Consider the following 16092-nt stretch of genomic DNA (forward strand, 5'->3'; position numbering starts at 1 on the left):
GCAGTGCTGTATAAAATAACCAAGTGCTGGAAAGAGCCTTAGCACCCATCAGTAAATAAGTGGAAAAAAAACAGAAGTAAATGTACACAATGAAATACTACACAGTAGAAAGAAAGAAGGAACTCCTAACTTTTGTGACAGTATGGATAGGACTGGAGAATATTAAACTAAGTGAAATAAGCCAGTCAATGAAAGACAAATATCATATGATCTCACCTACATGAGGAATCTAATGAACAAAATAAACCAACAGACAAAATAGAACCAAAGGCATGGGAATGTGGAACAAATCGACAGTGACCAGAAGGGAGTGGGGAGAGGGATAATGGTGGAAAGAAGAGGAAGGGACGAGTCAAAGAACATGTATGAATGACCCACAGACAGGAACAATAGTGTGGGGGTTGACTGCGGGAGCAGGGGGTGGGATGGGCAGAGGAGGGCAAAGGGGAAAAAATTGGGACAGCTGTAGTAGAATAACAATAAAAAATGATTTAAAAAAAAAGCTCCTGCCAAGACGGAGGCATACTTTGCTTCCTCACACAACCAAAAGAAGGATAACAACCAATTTAAAAATAATGAACAACCAGAACTGCCAGAAAATCAAACTACATGGAACTCCAACAACCAAGGAGTTAAAGAAACATTCATCTAGACCAGTAGGAGGGGCAGAGATGGGCAGCCTGCTGGAGGGGACCCACAGCAAGGTGGTGGACCATGCTGGTGAGTCAGGGGCTGGCTGACCAGAAAACTGAAGATTCAAAACCTCTGGCTGTAAAATTCTGTGGGTGTTGTGGTGGTGGGAAAAACTCTCAGTCTCACAAGAGAGTTTCTTGGAGAGGCCCACTGGATCCTAGAACATACACAAACCCATCCACCTAGGAATCAGCACTTGAAAGGGCACTATCTGCTTATGGGAAGTGAGAGAAGTGATTGGAAGTGGGGCAAGAGCTGAGCAAGCAGCATTGTTCCCTCCCTGCCCCTGCCCCTACAACTATGCAGTGACATGGGTTGCCTCGCCCCAGCAAATACCCAAGGCTCTGCCCCTTACAACATAACAGGTGCTCTAAGACAAAGAAATATGGCCCAGATGAAGGAACAGATCAAACTCCAATAAAAGAGCCAAGTGACGAAGAGATAAACAACTTATGCAGAGTTCAAAACATTGGAAATCAGGATGCTCACAGAAATTATTGAATTCTGTTGCAAGATGAAGGAAGAAATGAAGGCTATGAAGGCTATATGAAGTGAAATAAAGAAAAATTTACAGGGAACCAACACTGACAGGAACGAAATTGGGGCTCAAATCAATGGTGTGAACCAGAAGGAAAAAAGAAACATTCAACCAGAACAGAATGAAGAAACAAGAATTCAAAAAAATGAGGAGAGGCTTAGGAATCTCTGGGACAACTTTAAGTGCTCCAACATCCAAATCATAGGGGTGCCAGAAGGAGAAGAACAAGAGCAAGAAACTGAAAACTTATTTGAACAAATAATGAAGGAAAACTTCCCCAATCTGGTGAAGGAAATAGACTTCCAGGAAGTCCAGGAAGCTCAGAGAGTCCCAAAGAAATTGGACCCAAGGAGGAACACACCAAAGTATACCACAATTACATTAGCCAAGATTAAAGATAAGGAGAGAATCTTAAAAGCAGCAAGAGGAAAGGAGACAGTTACCTACAAAGGAGTTTCCAAAAGACTATCAGTTGATTTCTCAAAAGAAACTTTGCAGGCAAGAAGGGGCTGGAAATAAGTATTCAAAGACATAAAAAGCAAGAACCTACATCCAAGATGACTTTATCCAACAAAGCTATCATTTAGAGTGGAAGGGCAGGTGAAGTGCTTCCCAGATAAGGTCAAGTTAAAGGAGTTCCTCATCACCAAGCCCTTATTCTATAAAATGTTAAAGGGACTTATCTAAGAAATTGAAAAGGATAAAAAACTATGAACAGTAAAATAACAAACTCACAACTATCAACAACTGAATCTAAAAAACAAAAACTAAAACTAAACAAACTAGAACAGGAACAGAATCACAGAAATAGAAATTGAATGGAGAGTTATCAGTGGGGAGAGGGAGGAGGAGAATGGGAGGGAGAAAGGTACAGGGAATAAGAAGCATAATTAGTAGGCATAAAATAGACAGAGGGAGGTTAAGAAAATAGAGAAGTCAAAGACAAGTACCACCTATGGACATGAACTAAGGGGAGGGGGGATGCTCGAGGGTAGGGGGAATGCAGGGTGGAGAGGGGATAAAGGGTAGAAAAAATTGGGACAGCTATAATAGCATAATAATAAACTACGCTAAAAATACAAATTGGTAGTTATAAAATAGTTACAAGGATGTAAAGTACAGCATAGGGAATATAGTCAATAATATTCTAATAAGTGTGTGTGATGTCAGATGGGTATGATATTTATCAGGATGATGACTTAGTAAATCATATAATATCTAAGCACTGAGGTGTACATCCAAAACTAATATAATATTGTATGTCAACTGTAATTGAAAAATAAAAAGTTATTTAATGTCAAAAAAGAAGAAAGACATTTCTATCAGCCCAGGTAATATAACATAGTGATGCTAATTTTTAACATTTAAAAAACTTCACTCCAGGAGTCATCAATCCAGTAGTCATCAATCCAGCTGCTTTCTTGTTATCTTCGCAACCAGTTCTTTGGGGCACCATATTGCTTTAGGCCCAGTTCAAAGGTTGTTTTGCCCTATTTTATCATTCCAGACATTTGAGGCACAAGACCAGCAGTTCTCTGGCATGGCAGCGCAGTTCCGTTTTAAAGTGGAGAAATATATATGTATATTATACAATATATATATATATTTAAAGTGGAGAAATATATATATACACATTTAACAACTAGGTGATCAAATGTAACATCATTATAGTGTGACCCCTGACATTTTGGACTCCTGGTGAGATGTTACACACAGCAACTGCGAAGATTCATTTGAATCCTACCTAACTTCTAGTTTACAGGAAATAAAGAAGATGGAAGAGTGTGTTGAATGGTAATCCAGGGAAACAGTCAAACACATCTAGATTGTGTGCTGTTCTATAGCAAAGTTCTTCTGGTCTCTTCAAAAAGCCAATGTCATTGGAGAGGGGAAGCATTGTTCGACATTAAAAGACACTGAAGTGATATAAAACTAAATGCAACATATGAACCTAGATCAGAGCCTGGTCCAGGATAGAAAAGCTATTATAAAAAATTGGGCAGGGGTGGAGGAGAACAACTGGGGAAATTTGAAAATGGATGAAAAATTAGTTAATACGATGGAATCACTGTTAATTTCACTTAGCTGAAACAATGACATTGTAGTTAAGTGTAATAATGTTCTTAAAATTAGGATGTACCTGATGAATATTTAGGGGCAAAATCTCATGATGTCAGCAAATTATTTTTAAATATTTCAGAAAGAGAGACAGAAAATATGGCAAAATATTAACAAATTTATATAGTAGGTCTATGAATGTTTATTATTCTTTTAACTTTTCTATGTTTGGATATTTCAAAATAAAATATTGGAAAAATATATATATATCTATATATATTTTAGGCTATCTTGAAAATTAAAATTTATCATTGAAATTAAATGTATTAAAAGTATAACAGATATAGCACTTAAATTCTGTATTTGAGAATAGAAAGAACTTATATAAGGGCAAAGAAAAACAGCCTGAAGTAAGACAAGATAATTTATTTAAACACTACTAAGCACACTTTCATACCAAGGAATCCAAACATATTTGTTAATACTTATGTGTGTGCACACACACAATCTCTTTAAAAAGTACCATTTAATGTGCTAAGGACTCCCAGTGTATTGTCAATTGGGAGAACATAACATACTTTGTTTGCCAAAACTCTGAAGGGCAAAGATTTACTAACACTAGCCTTTTTGGGGCAAAATTTCAACCCTCTATTACAAACACAGGTAAACATGTCCAAAAGTTGGTTTTATTATTATTTTTAAATATTTGAATTCTTTGAAATACAGCCATTTGCAGACGGGAGGAGGCAATGCCCTTGTCCTCATTTTTCTGAAGAGAGAAATCTTTATTTTCTGTCTTGGAAAGTGCAGTTTTCAAATCTTGTTTTCTTGTCCCTGTCCACTGATGTGGGCTGCTGCAGACCTAAGCCCAGAGGGAGCAGCAGGCCTCTCACACATGCTGGCGGGTTCCTCCCTAAGGCCTCAGTCCCAGCCTCAGCTGCACATTGGACTCACCTGGAGAACTCAGCACCCGTGCTGATGCCAAGGCTCCACCACAGATCCATTCACTCAGAATCAGTGAAACCACTTACTCAGTATGTATTCAGAACCCACTGTATGCAAAGGGTTTTGTGCATGCATCCCAGTACTAGGTCAGGGGATGATGGGTATTTACCTAAAGCTATGATTTTGTCATTGTTCTCCAGCAGCTTAGTGCATGAGGGAAGATAAGAAATGCAGGCGATTTGCCTAATTCAAGCCATGCAGTTAGCATGAGTCTAGAGTCCTGATGAAAGTCAGACAAATGCCTGAGATAAGCTGAATCCAAGTTAGCCTCTGTTATCATTTTAATTCCTTTAAGAGGCGTGACCTGTCATATGGTAAAACTATATAAGAAACACAGAATTCTGTCAACTCAAATCAAGTAATAAGGTTAAAAAGAGGTTTAGAAAGAATTCCCTGTGGATTTAGAGGATCCCGTGGAAGGCTCTTCATGCCCAATGGGAAGATATTACACTTAGGAAAGCCAAGGGCATGCGGACTCCCACAAGGTTCTAAAGGAAGTGAGCCACAGCCAGGAAGACCAAACATACAGTGAAGTTAAAGGAGTTTCACAAATACCTGCACACCTGCCACCTAGATGCTACCATCAATATTTCACTTGGCATCATCCCATGTTCATCCTTCTATTTGTCCCTCAGATAGAGGCTTTTAAAAGTATTTGACAATCTCTATGTAATTGGTATTACTACTTAGAGGATATAACTTATTAGAGTATTAGGATTAATATCATGGCTCCATTATGAAATATGTCAATAAGTACTTAACTTTAAGTTTAATTGAAAATAGTATTGACTTATTTAAGAAAATTTAAGACTCACCATATAAGCCTGATACATTCAATGGACTAGAATTATTTAAGAATTAAAGATTCGCTTGTCCTATTTAAGATACTTAAAATATTTAAAGCATCTGATATTTTAAATGTATTACTGCAGCTTAAAATATAAAAGTGTATTGAAATTAATCAAAGGTCTTTTCAGTGGCATAAAATTTTACATATTTATATATATATATATATCTTCACAGAAAATTATTTTCTTTATTACGTATTTTAAAAAAAAACCAAAGAAGCCACAGCAGAAAAGCCACCCTCAGACACCTAAAGCTCATGATGACAAGTGGACCGTGACCATTGCCCCCAGAGTGGAGTAGAGAAAGGGCCGGGAAGGGAAAGAATTGAGTTTGTCGGAGACCAGGGGAGACGATCTGAGGAGATGAAATGCAATAGTCGTAACTACGCCGTGCCAAGGGGGTGCCAGGATGTGGCACCCCCTGTTTCCTCAAGCCTCACCACCAGCCTGGGCAAAGTTGGTATTATCAATCCCACTTTGTAGATGCTTAGAGAGAAGTTATGTGGCTTAAAGTCACATGGTTAGTGTGACTAGACCTAAACTCCTTACCTCCCTCCACATCCCAAACTTTATTAAAATATCTTTAACATCTGATGGAAAAATATTAAAACGACTTAGGAAAGCTAAAGCAAATGTCAAAATCCAATTAAATTCTGAAAGAAGTGAGCCACTACTTGGGGCAGGGAACAGGGCGCAGTTTGCAGTCTCCACTTAGGGCAAGGAATTCTGTAGTGATAGTGAAATATCCAGAACCCAGGAGAGATGTAGGGGAAGGACTCTTCCTGTGTCCCCAGTCTCAATGAGGGGCATTTCAAAGCTCCTCAGGGGCCCAAGCCAACCTGACCTTTCTGTTGCCCTTGGCTCTACCTTCTCACCCTCCCCACAGCATCTGGTCATACTATTTCCCTCCTCAGAAAGCTATAAACCCTGCCTCCCACTTCCCTCCATCCTGCTGGTGGTCTCTCCCCATCTGGGCTGAGTGACCGAGTGGCTCCTGCCTGCCCTCCCCACTCTGCCTCTAGCCTAGCCCATTCTTGGCCTCTCTTTCTGACTGGCCAGAGCAATCCTTTCGAAGCCTACTCAGAGTTATGTCCCTCCCTTTCCAACTGTGCACAGTTCTAACCTCCTAAGGTGGCATCTCTAGAGGTCTCCACCTTGTCCCTATACCACCGGATACTCAAAGCTCCAGTGGCTAGTGCAAAAATCTAGTACACAGTAGGCACTTCATGTCTGACTGTCTAAAAGAAACCAAGATACGGCCCTAAATATCTGCCTGATTCCCAAACACCTTTTTCTCTGTCCAGGCTGCCTTTTGCACCTCACTTTGAAGGAAAGTGGGTGGGACTGTATACACAGGAGTCTTTGGGGAGAAGCGCCATGCCTGTGGGGATTGCGGTATAAGACCCTGGGAAGAAAACGTGTGGATAGGAGTCTGAAGCAAACCTGTGCTGAGCTGTTTTGCTGATTCACTTCCCATCACTGTGCTCGGTCCTGGTCACAGAGCAGTCACTGCTACATAGGTGTGCCGACTGGGGTCAGGTTCTTCCCGAAGAATGGCATATCTTTTAACACTTGTGTCTATTTAATTGAATCCTCACAGCAATCACATGCAATAAATGCTATGGATGGGGAAGCTGAGTCAACAGAGAGGTGAAGGGTCTGGGTATGAACAGCTAGGAGTCAGAGTCTGGGCAGGAAATTTGGCTGTTGCCTCAACCCTCAGCTCGAAACCCCTGAGCTTGGCACACACATCTGCTGCTGTGGAGTGCATGTTCTAATGAGGGCTAGAAACAAATAAGCAAACATAGGAGTTTGTCGGAGCATTGGGGGGGGGCGTGGTGGAAAGGGGTCAAGGCCACTCTTGATGGGGTGGCCACTCTTGATGGGGTGGCCACGGAAGACTTCACTTTGAAGAAGGCGTTGAACTGAAACCTGAACGATGAGAAGGAGAAGCCACAGAAGAGCTGAGGACTGCTTCAGGCAGAGGGAACCGCAAAGAAACGACCAGGACAGCGCGGAGAGGCTGAATCCCCTTAGGGGGTCACCTTCCACCCTTGAGGTAGAAGCCATTCAGTGGCTGCCACAGGACGTGCTGTTTGGTGTGACTGAGGGTCTCTCCTGGGTGAGTCTGAGGCAGAGAAGCTGTTGGGAAGGCTCTCTGCGTGGGCCTTAACGCCACTGGGCCACGGAGGGCCCTGGCGGAGGGTATACAGTGGCTCGGCCCCAGAGCTTGTTCTCATTGAGCCCAGCACACTCACATTTTCTTTGAAGCTGTGGTTCTCAGCGCATTCGGAGTCATCCTGCCAAATACCTGTGGAGTTCTCCAGCGTCTGCCAAGTGCCCTGATCCGAGCAGTGTCGGTAGGCCCTTCCTGAGTCCTCTGAAAGTAAACACAGCTCTGAGGGAAAGGTCAGAACATGCAGCCAGCTCCCCGAGGGCCCAGTCCTCACCACAGAGCTGTGGAAAATCCCAGGGGAAAGGAGTTTTACTTCTCCTTGTTCCCGGGGGGGAGGGAGGAGGGCTCATTAACATCCCTACTGTTTATTTGGGACAGAAAGAAAAACAGGACAGCCTCTACATTTTGTAAGAAGCTATGATCCGTTAATGGTCCACTGTGTTTACTGAAGCCTCTGGAGTTAGAACAGCCCTCAAGGACTGGGAGAGGTGAGCTCCCCAAGGCATAGGCCAGCTGGATACACCCACCAGGGCTCTGGGTACGCGTCCCAGGGCGCATCCCTTCCAGATGCTCGTGAAGAAGGGATGGCAGTGGAGGAGGCCTGCTCAGCCTCTCCTGAGCCTGGCCCTTCCACCCTCTGTGCCTTCTGGCTTCTACATCACAGCTATGGATAAGAATGGCACTGTCCCTCCTCAGTTTGGGGGAGGATTAAGTGAAAGTGTTTGTGTGTACAAGTGAGAGGCAAAGTGACCTGCCCAACACGGCTGCTGTGTGACTCAGTCACATCTATTCCAGGAGCCCTTCCCCCGAAGGAGTGTCCCTGGCGGCTGTTATCCTCCTGCTGTTACCCTAACTGGGACCCCATTATCTCTTACCCGGGTTATTGTGAGTGCCTTCGATACTCATGGGCTATAGTGAACCCAGCAGTCAGGATGAACTAAGACAAGTGTCAGTCACATCATGTCACGCCTCATTCAGAATCAACCGAGGGCTCTGAAAAGAAGTCAGAGTCCTCATGGCCTCCCACAAAGTCCTGGAAGGTCTGGCCCCAGTGCTCTCTGACGGAAACTAACCTCCTGTTGCTTCTCTCCCCTTCGGTCCAGCCACATTGGCCTCCCTGCTCTTTGTGGAACACAGTGGGCGTGCTGCCAGATGAGTGCAGATTTGCACTCCTTGACTCCTTCCCTGCTGAACACTCTTCCCCTATTGGCTAAATCCTTTAAGTTGTCACCAAGACAAACCCTGTCACAAAGCCCACTCCCACTTCCCATATCTTTCCCTCCCATCTTGTTTAAAATACATCACCTTCAAATGCACTCCATACTTACTGATGATGTTTCTTGATTATTATTTGGCTGTTGTTCAAATGTGAGTCCCACACTTGAGAAACTTTATTCTATTTTTGGTCACTAATATATCCTAAGCCCTTGAAACAATGCCTGTCACACAGTAGATTTTCAATAAATATCTGATGAATGGGTGAGTGACAGTCATGTCACCTGACACTGTCCTTCAAGGCAGAGACAAAAGAGGGACAGCCCCAAGTCTAGGAGGAGGAGGAGACATGCAAATAAAAGTGTCATCAAGCATTGTAAATGCTAAGGTGATAGATCACTTGGGTATATAAGAGGCCTCGGAAAGGCAGGGAGCCATTGCACCTGTGGGGAGTAATCTGAGAAATTTCCTAGAAAAATGGAAGTTTCAAGCTGTGGATTAAAGTTGGGTTTATAGACAGAAAACTATGGGCAAGGTGCTGGGTGGCAATGGCTGGGCAGGTGTAGGAACTTGGAGTTGTTTATTTGGCTGAAGTGGAGATGCGAGAAGATGCTAGAGAGGTCAGCAGGGCCATGTGATGGAAGGTCTCAAGCACTATTCAGGGGTGTTGGTGATGATGGGCCAACATGGTCGAATGTGCGTTTCAGAGAACTTTGTGCAGGTGGTTGGAAGGGGGCCAGACTTGAGGCAGGGACCGTCAAGGAGATGGGAGAGCAACGGCTGAGAGTGAAGATGAGTGGGTGGGGGGAGAAGAGGGGTGAGAAGACTTGGCTTCCAGCCACATGATGGGTGTTAGGGGGCAGGTGGAATGTGATGTGAGAATGTTTTTCCCTCCTCCACCTTGTACTCCTCTCTGTCCCTCAGTTACCACTTCATCTGATGGCAAGTCTTGACTGTTCTACCTCCAATATTTTTTAAAACTCTTCCCTCTTCTCTCCTTTTGCCTCTGCTTGAACCTAATCCCTCACCATCTCTTTCTGGGCCACTGAAGTAGCTTTCAGACTGGCCTCCCCCTTCATGCCTCAGTCCAACAGCCACAGGCCACCAATGTCATTGCCCCCACACCACAAATCTTATGTCCTTCTCATGCCTTAATACCTTCAGTGGCTCCACATAATCTTCCTCCACAGAAGTTCAAAACCCTTAGCATAGCATACAACTTCCTGCACAGTCAGGCCCAGCCTCATCCTCAGCCATATAAAGCCATCACAGCCTGTAGCCACCATTACAGCTGTATTCACCGTTACAGCTTACATCCGCCCTTACACCGGCTCCCTTCTCATATCAGGATGCTCCTTCCTCTAATGTTATCTCACAAGAATGCTTCTCCATCCCTTCCTCTCTAACCCCCTCCCCTGGCTCCACATTTTCCTTTCACTGCAGGAACCCATTTGGACTCTAAAGATTTCATGCACAAAAGGTCAAGTGGAAAAGCAACTTCCCACCTTTTGTGAATCACAGTCCCCTCAGTACACTCTAAAACTCCACAACTCATTTTTTTAAGCCTTAACTCCATTTCTGTGTAAGTTTGACTTCCTGATCACTTTTTCTCTTAAAGTGCAATGGACCTCTATGTTCACCATCTGGAAAAACAGGCAGACGGTGGGGCTGGGTGGTGGCAGTGGTCTGCTCCACGTGCCCTTGAGGGATCCACGCTCATCTGGGGCCTTAAAGACCCAGAGGGGTTCAAGGGGCTCGAACTCAGTCTCAGCCTCAGCTCCCATCTAGGAAGCACCCACTGTGTGCCTGACTCAGTGCGTGCCTTCTCATTTATTTGTCGAGATGACCTTAGGAGTCAGCTATTACAGCTCCGAGGGCTCTGGCAGTTTGCCAAAAGCCTGAGGGTAGAACAGAGGGATGGGGTCTGACCTCAGGGCTCCTGACTCTGTGTCCGGCGCTCTTCACTGCCCATGGAGCTGAGCCCTCTCACCCAGCAAGCTCCCTCATGCCCTCTCTCCCACCTTCCTGGGAGCCTCACTCCTTACCACTCCTGCCTGGGCTGATCCCACTGGACCCACCAGAGGACAGTTTCACTGGCACTGCCACCCAGAAGTGCATCTTCCTTCAAAACTCTCCCTTTGCAATGGAGGCCTCAAAAAACTGAAACCAAATTCTAACTGTTGTGATCATTCCTTGGACTGAAATTAAATACAAAATATCACCACCTCACCTTCTCAGACACCCATTCTCACATTGTTTTGCCCAGAACTTTGTACCTGCTATGTTTCTTGAGAATAGTTCTCAAGATTTTACCTGTTCTTACATTTGCCCATGGTCTCTGGTCAAAGGCAAAAGAGTTCTAAGCAGTAACTGTTTCTCTCTCCCTCCAGTGAAACAACCAAGAGGCTGAGTTGCTGGGGCAGGTGGGGATGGGGAATCATTCTGAAATCCTAAATAACCATCACTTCCTTTCTGCAGGACTAGGGCAGACTGAGTGGTTCAACTCTCCATCCACACCCCATGGGCTTAAAAACATCCGCTCAATAGCACTTCTTTCCAGCGCTATGGTGAGGGTGGTTTCAACATCCTTCCTCTTTACCTGACAAGCCGAAGCTGCTTGGATGCGAGCATCCCCATCTCTCGCCCCTGCCTCTTTCTCCCCTGCACTACAGTGCTAATTCTTACCCTCACCACAGCCAATGCCATGGAAACCAGGCCTAGACTCTACCATTTCAAAGAAAAGAGGACCATTTTATTAACAGAACATCCAGGCAGAGAAGAGTTGCAGGAAGATAAGAGAAGCAGAGAGAAGAAGGAGCGTGTATTCCTGGTGGCTTAGAAGGACATCTTTGGTGAGAGAAGAGTTGAGAAAAGCACTTGATTGGAGCCCTTTCTCTAACTGCTTCCTGGAAGTCCTACCTACGAGAGACTAGCCTTTGAGGAAACTGTCAGAAATCAGTAAAATGAGGCATTACCTTCACGCCACCAAGGTAAGTATGACGGGCAGGGAACGGAGACATTTCCTGGAGAAGAATGAGGCCAGCATACATACTGATCAAAGGTTCCATTACAAAATATGCCTGCAGGGGGAAGAAGGGCTGAGTGAACAGCGCTGCCAGAGCCTGGGGTCCACAGATGGAGACAGAGGCGCCAGGAGCCCTGAGCCTGCCCTCCTGGCATCAGAAGTTGTAATAACCTGTGCAGGGACCCACATGGGCATCTGGCTATCCAGGCAGGTCAAGGATGAGGAACAACATGCGGGGCACAGGAATGCCAAACACAGCCCTGAGCACTGTGGCTTTGTCTAGACAATGTGACCTCTGTCAGTTGTCCAGTCAATTATGCCAATGCACAGATCATGCTGGTTTTGGTTTACTTTACCTGAAATGAGCTCTCACAGGAACTCAGGGTCAGGAGGACACTTGGACATTCAGCCATCACCTCATGTTCCATATGAACTAAATAACTGTCAAGCCTTCACCGATTACACCTGGAACACCCTTAATGTGAAATGTGCAAGAGGACCGGTGCTTTTGTCATGTGCACCTGACACAAGCACTACCTGGTCATAGCTCTCCATCCAAACCCTGGTCTGTTGATCATTATACAGTAGTTGGACCATCTCCAGTGCTTGATGAGGAGAAGCTACAAACATAAGCCCCAGCCTTGTAGTCCTCCCAGAATCAAATGAAAGGGTTTCAGGGTGAATCTCAACTGTCTGTTTTGCAGTCCCCTCACTCCTGGGAACCCAGCATCATCCCCCACCATCTGCTCCCTGTTAGGCTAGAACTCAGGGTGAAGTGCCAGGTTACCAGCATTGGGACCCCACAAACACAAACCAGCTAGGTTAGGAGCTGGCTCCAGCACCTCATGCACCTGGACGCCAGGTGTCAGCACCCTCCCGTGAGCACTCCTGAGCCACTCCAGGCATGGCTCCAGCTGAGGAGGACCTGCCGCACTGGGATGTCAGAAAGCAGGGCTCCCTGAATCAGGAGGTGGTGATTGCTGCCTACTTCGCTGAAGGAGTCATTACAGGGGGGAGGGTGAGCTGGAAGGTGGGCACTACCTTTGGGTCAGGAAAAGGGACAAAAAGTTTATGGTGTCTTGTCAACCGGGAGAATAGGAGGGGCCAGCTTTATCCACAGTCCCCAGTGCACAGAGGCAACTAGCCAATGCTTCTTATCTTTTTTTTCCTTAGAAAGAAAAAAAAGGGGAATCTTCTATTTCTTAGAAAAAAAAAGAAATGGAAGAATCTGGCCACACCCAAAGAGTCAGTATGTGGGCAGGAGAAGCCATGGACTGACCAAACTATTAACGTATTTGCTATAATGCTCTGAACTTAGCATAGACCTGGGACAGAGAAATGTTATGACTCAGCTTTAGTCATAGGACCTAGGACTGCCCCACCCCACAGACACACACTCAATAGATTCCCAGATTAATCTATGACAGTTGCTCAAGTTATGTGATTAGATGATGAGTGAGCAGTGGCCAATGCTTTTTATCAAAGATGGCCACAAGTATATGCACCCCATCTCACATGCTCTTTTACAACGAGAGGTGGGGTCTCTGCCCTTGAACCTGGGTAAAACTGTCTAACCAACAGAAGATGGCAGAAGTGATTTCCAAGGCTAGGTCATAAAAGGCAACCTGGCTTCTGGTCATCTTGCCCTTGGAATCCAGCCACCATGCTGTGAGGAAGCCCAGGCCAGATAAAGAGGCCATGTGAAAGCTCTCTGGCCAACATTCACAGTTTAACTCTCAGCTGAGAGCCAGCATCAACCAGCAGACATGGCTGTGAACAGAACTTGGGATATTTTCAACCCCCAACCTTTGTGTTCCAACTATACTGCAGACATTGTAGAGCGGAAACAAGCCATCCCCAACATGCTTAGTCCAAATTCCTGACCCACAGAAACTGTGAGAGATCACAAATGATTATTATTAATGGTGTAGGCCACTAAGCTTTGGGACCACTTGTTACACAGCCACAAATAATGAATACTTGTACTTACCAGAAGGTTTTTTGAGTAAGTCTCTCAGGCACTTCTCTTTATACTGAGCCCACTTTTGAGTTGTCTCCTGAAGGAGAGATCCTGAAATCTGAGCAGAGAAAACCATGGTGACCCCCTAGTCAGCTGCAAGCACAAGAGTGGTCCTGTTATCATTTCATACCACGATTCTCAAACATTTCACCTGCAGGGCCCTTAGTGGCTTGAACCAAGAAATAGAATTTCTTTGGCATCTTAAGTTCTATTTAAAAGATACATATGGATTTTACATTTACTCCATAAATCTAATCCTATTGGTTTTAATATAAATTATGAAAAGTTTTTTTCAAAGTCTTCGAATGAGGTCGACATTTCAAGAGGATACAAAATACTCATCCTGAAGTTTCACACCCTACCAGAAGAACAGCTGCATGCTTCAAAGACCATGGGGATGTCAAAGAGATTAGTAGCACACTAAGAAGTCCCAACTGTGTGTGAGAGGAGGACCAGAGGAATGGCAGGGGCCTGCACCCTGCCACTTAGGCGCCCACCTAGGGCCCCACACCCTCCCACCCAGGTTTCTGCACCACCCCACCCAAGTGCCTGGATGTCCTGAATTGAAGACATTGGGCAGACAGATGCTCTGCTACTGAACTGAAGCTTTGGGGTTTTTTTCTTCCTGACATTAACTACTTCATCCCATAGAACCTTAGATATACAGAATATATTTTTCCGGTCTTCCAGGTAATTGAGTTATCTAACAACTTCTAATTGTATATCTGTACCACTTCTTTTGGCTTTAAAAGAGATTTTTTTTTTTTTGCACTGACCAGGTGACTCATTTGGTTGGAGCATCATCCTTACACCTAAAGGTTGCAGTTTGATCCCTGCTCAGAGCATGTATGGAATGCAACCTATTGATGTTTCTCTCTCACTTGTATCTCTCTCTCTCTCTCTCTCTCTTTCTCTCTCTCTGTATCTTCCCTGGCTTCCTCTCTCTTTAAAATCAATAAATGTATCCCTGGGTGAGGATTACAAAGAAAAGATGGGTGATTTTTCTTCTTCAACTTACTCATTTTTATTGAGCACTTACTGTGTGCCAGATTTTGCATTAGAGAGGAATTGAAGGGGATGAATCTCTGAATACAAGGCCCTAGAAAAGGGCTGGAGTTACTGTCCTCATTCTCCCTCATTTTCCAGATAAAGAAACAGAGGCATAGCTGTGGGGTGGATCAGGGGAAGGGGGCATGAACATGGGAAGGTTTAAATATGTGATCTGGGCTAAGATCAACCACTAATTAGTTGGCTTTGTTTATGCCTTTGTCTGGTCTCACCATCAAATGCCAGGTAGATAACCTGAAAGAATGAAGTAGGACAGGTTTAGCAAAAGGAAGCCAGGGGAGCCTATTGTAAATTGGGAGATACTCCACCTAAAATTACTCGAGCACACACATATACAAACACACTACCCTAAACTAAACAAAACAACAAGCAAAAAAATAAATCTATCAGCTTGACATGTAGCCAGTTTTCACTTCCTGAGTAATCAGTCCAGTCTACCATTTCTGCCCATCTAGCCCCATCCCCCAGTACTACACCATCCACAATGGGGTCTGTGCGTAGTTCCTTTGCATTTCTTCCAGAGAACCACACAGCCAAGTTTTTGAAGAACTGGTATAGTCATCACAAGACTAGAGGACCCCAAACTCTCTCAATTTTTAGCACATTCGGAACAAAGCATCCCTAAGCCAAAAGAAATATCAAGTCCCACTAATCAGGTAAGTCCCCAAAACTTTACAAGTATTTACGTCCCAACAACTTGGTGCCTACTGGGCACTGCACAACTTCTCAAACCGAAGACTCAGATTGGACACAACCACCTTTGTTCCACACTGATTTTTGTGTAGTACTTGCTTTTCATCACAGCAACTTTAGAAAACCCAATATCACCAAAGTAGCCCAGCATGATATAATGTTGAAGCCATGAACTCTCTCCAGCTGGTAATCCACACAGCTGTCATGGATGGCTCTTTCCCTTGAAAAATTAAAATATCTTAGAGCACCCCTGTGAATTTCCAGCAGCGCCCTGGAGCATCTTAGCACACCATTTGGGAACCACGGGATTACCCAATAAATAATAATGATGGTGATAATGATGATGAAGTTATTGGCATTTATCCCTTGGTTTCAGTTTCCAATGAGTTTTGAATCTCCATTAATAATATATGTCTCTGTGTTGTGGCCCAAGAGACAAAATGAGAGTTTATTAACACATTAGGCTGTTTTACATCCTAATAGGAACCTAACTAACTCTATATTAGATTTATAAATCTATCAAAGAAGTTGATAAACCGATTGTAAACTTCCATAATCTGCCCAGTCACAAAAGGAAGACCATTTCTTGAATAGAGTGCTATGTGCCTTCTTGGGGACTTCACTGGGATCTGGGTGAAGAAGAGACAATAAAACCAGTGTCATACATATGAGCTGTCCCTGGACTAACATGTTCCTACCCCCTGCTCTTTGCCAGGACTAAGGGCCATGCTCAGAAACAGAAGAAACAAAATA

The 16092-nt window shown here is 44.4% G+C and overlaps 1 protein-coding gene across 2 annotated transcripts in view; it reads right to left on the reverse strand.

Moving 5' to 3' along the window:
- The window catches only part of GLP2R (glucagon like peptide 2 receptor), a 79986-nt gene that overhangs the window by 59125 nt on the left and 4769 nt on the right, over positions 1-16092 (reverse strand). For both annotated transcript variants that reach the window (XM_053672634.1, XM_053672635.1), the window contains 3 exons: positions 13549-13636; positions 11509-11613; positions 7401-7522 (listed from right to left, as the gene is read on the reverse strand). In XM_053672634.1, coding sequence (XP_053528609.1) covers positions 7401-7522; positions 11509-11613; positions 13549-13636 — 315 coding nt within the window. The remainder of the gene's footprint in view (positions 1-7400; positions 7523-11508; positions 11614-13548; positions 13637-16092) is intronic.

Source organism: Artibeus jamaicensis, unplaced genomic scaffold (genome assembly GCF_021234435.1).
Source record: "Artibeus jamaicensis isolate MK-2021 breed Jamaican fruit bat unplaced genomic scaffold, CSHL_Jam_final contig_781, whole genome shotgun sequence".
Lineage (NCBI taxonomy): Eukaryota > Metazoa > Chordata > Mammalia > Chiroptera > Phyllostomidae > Artibeus > Artibeus jamaicensis.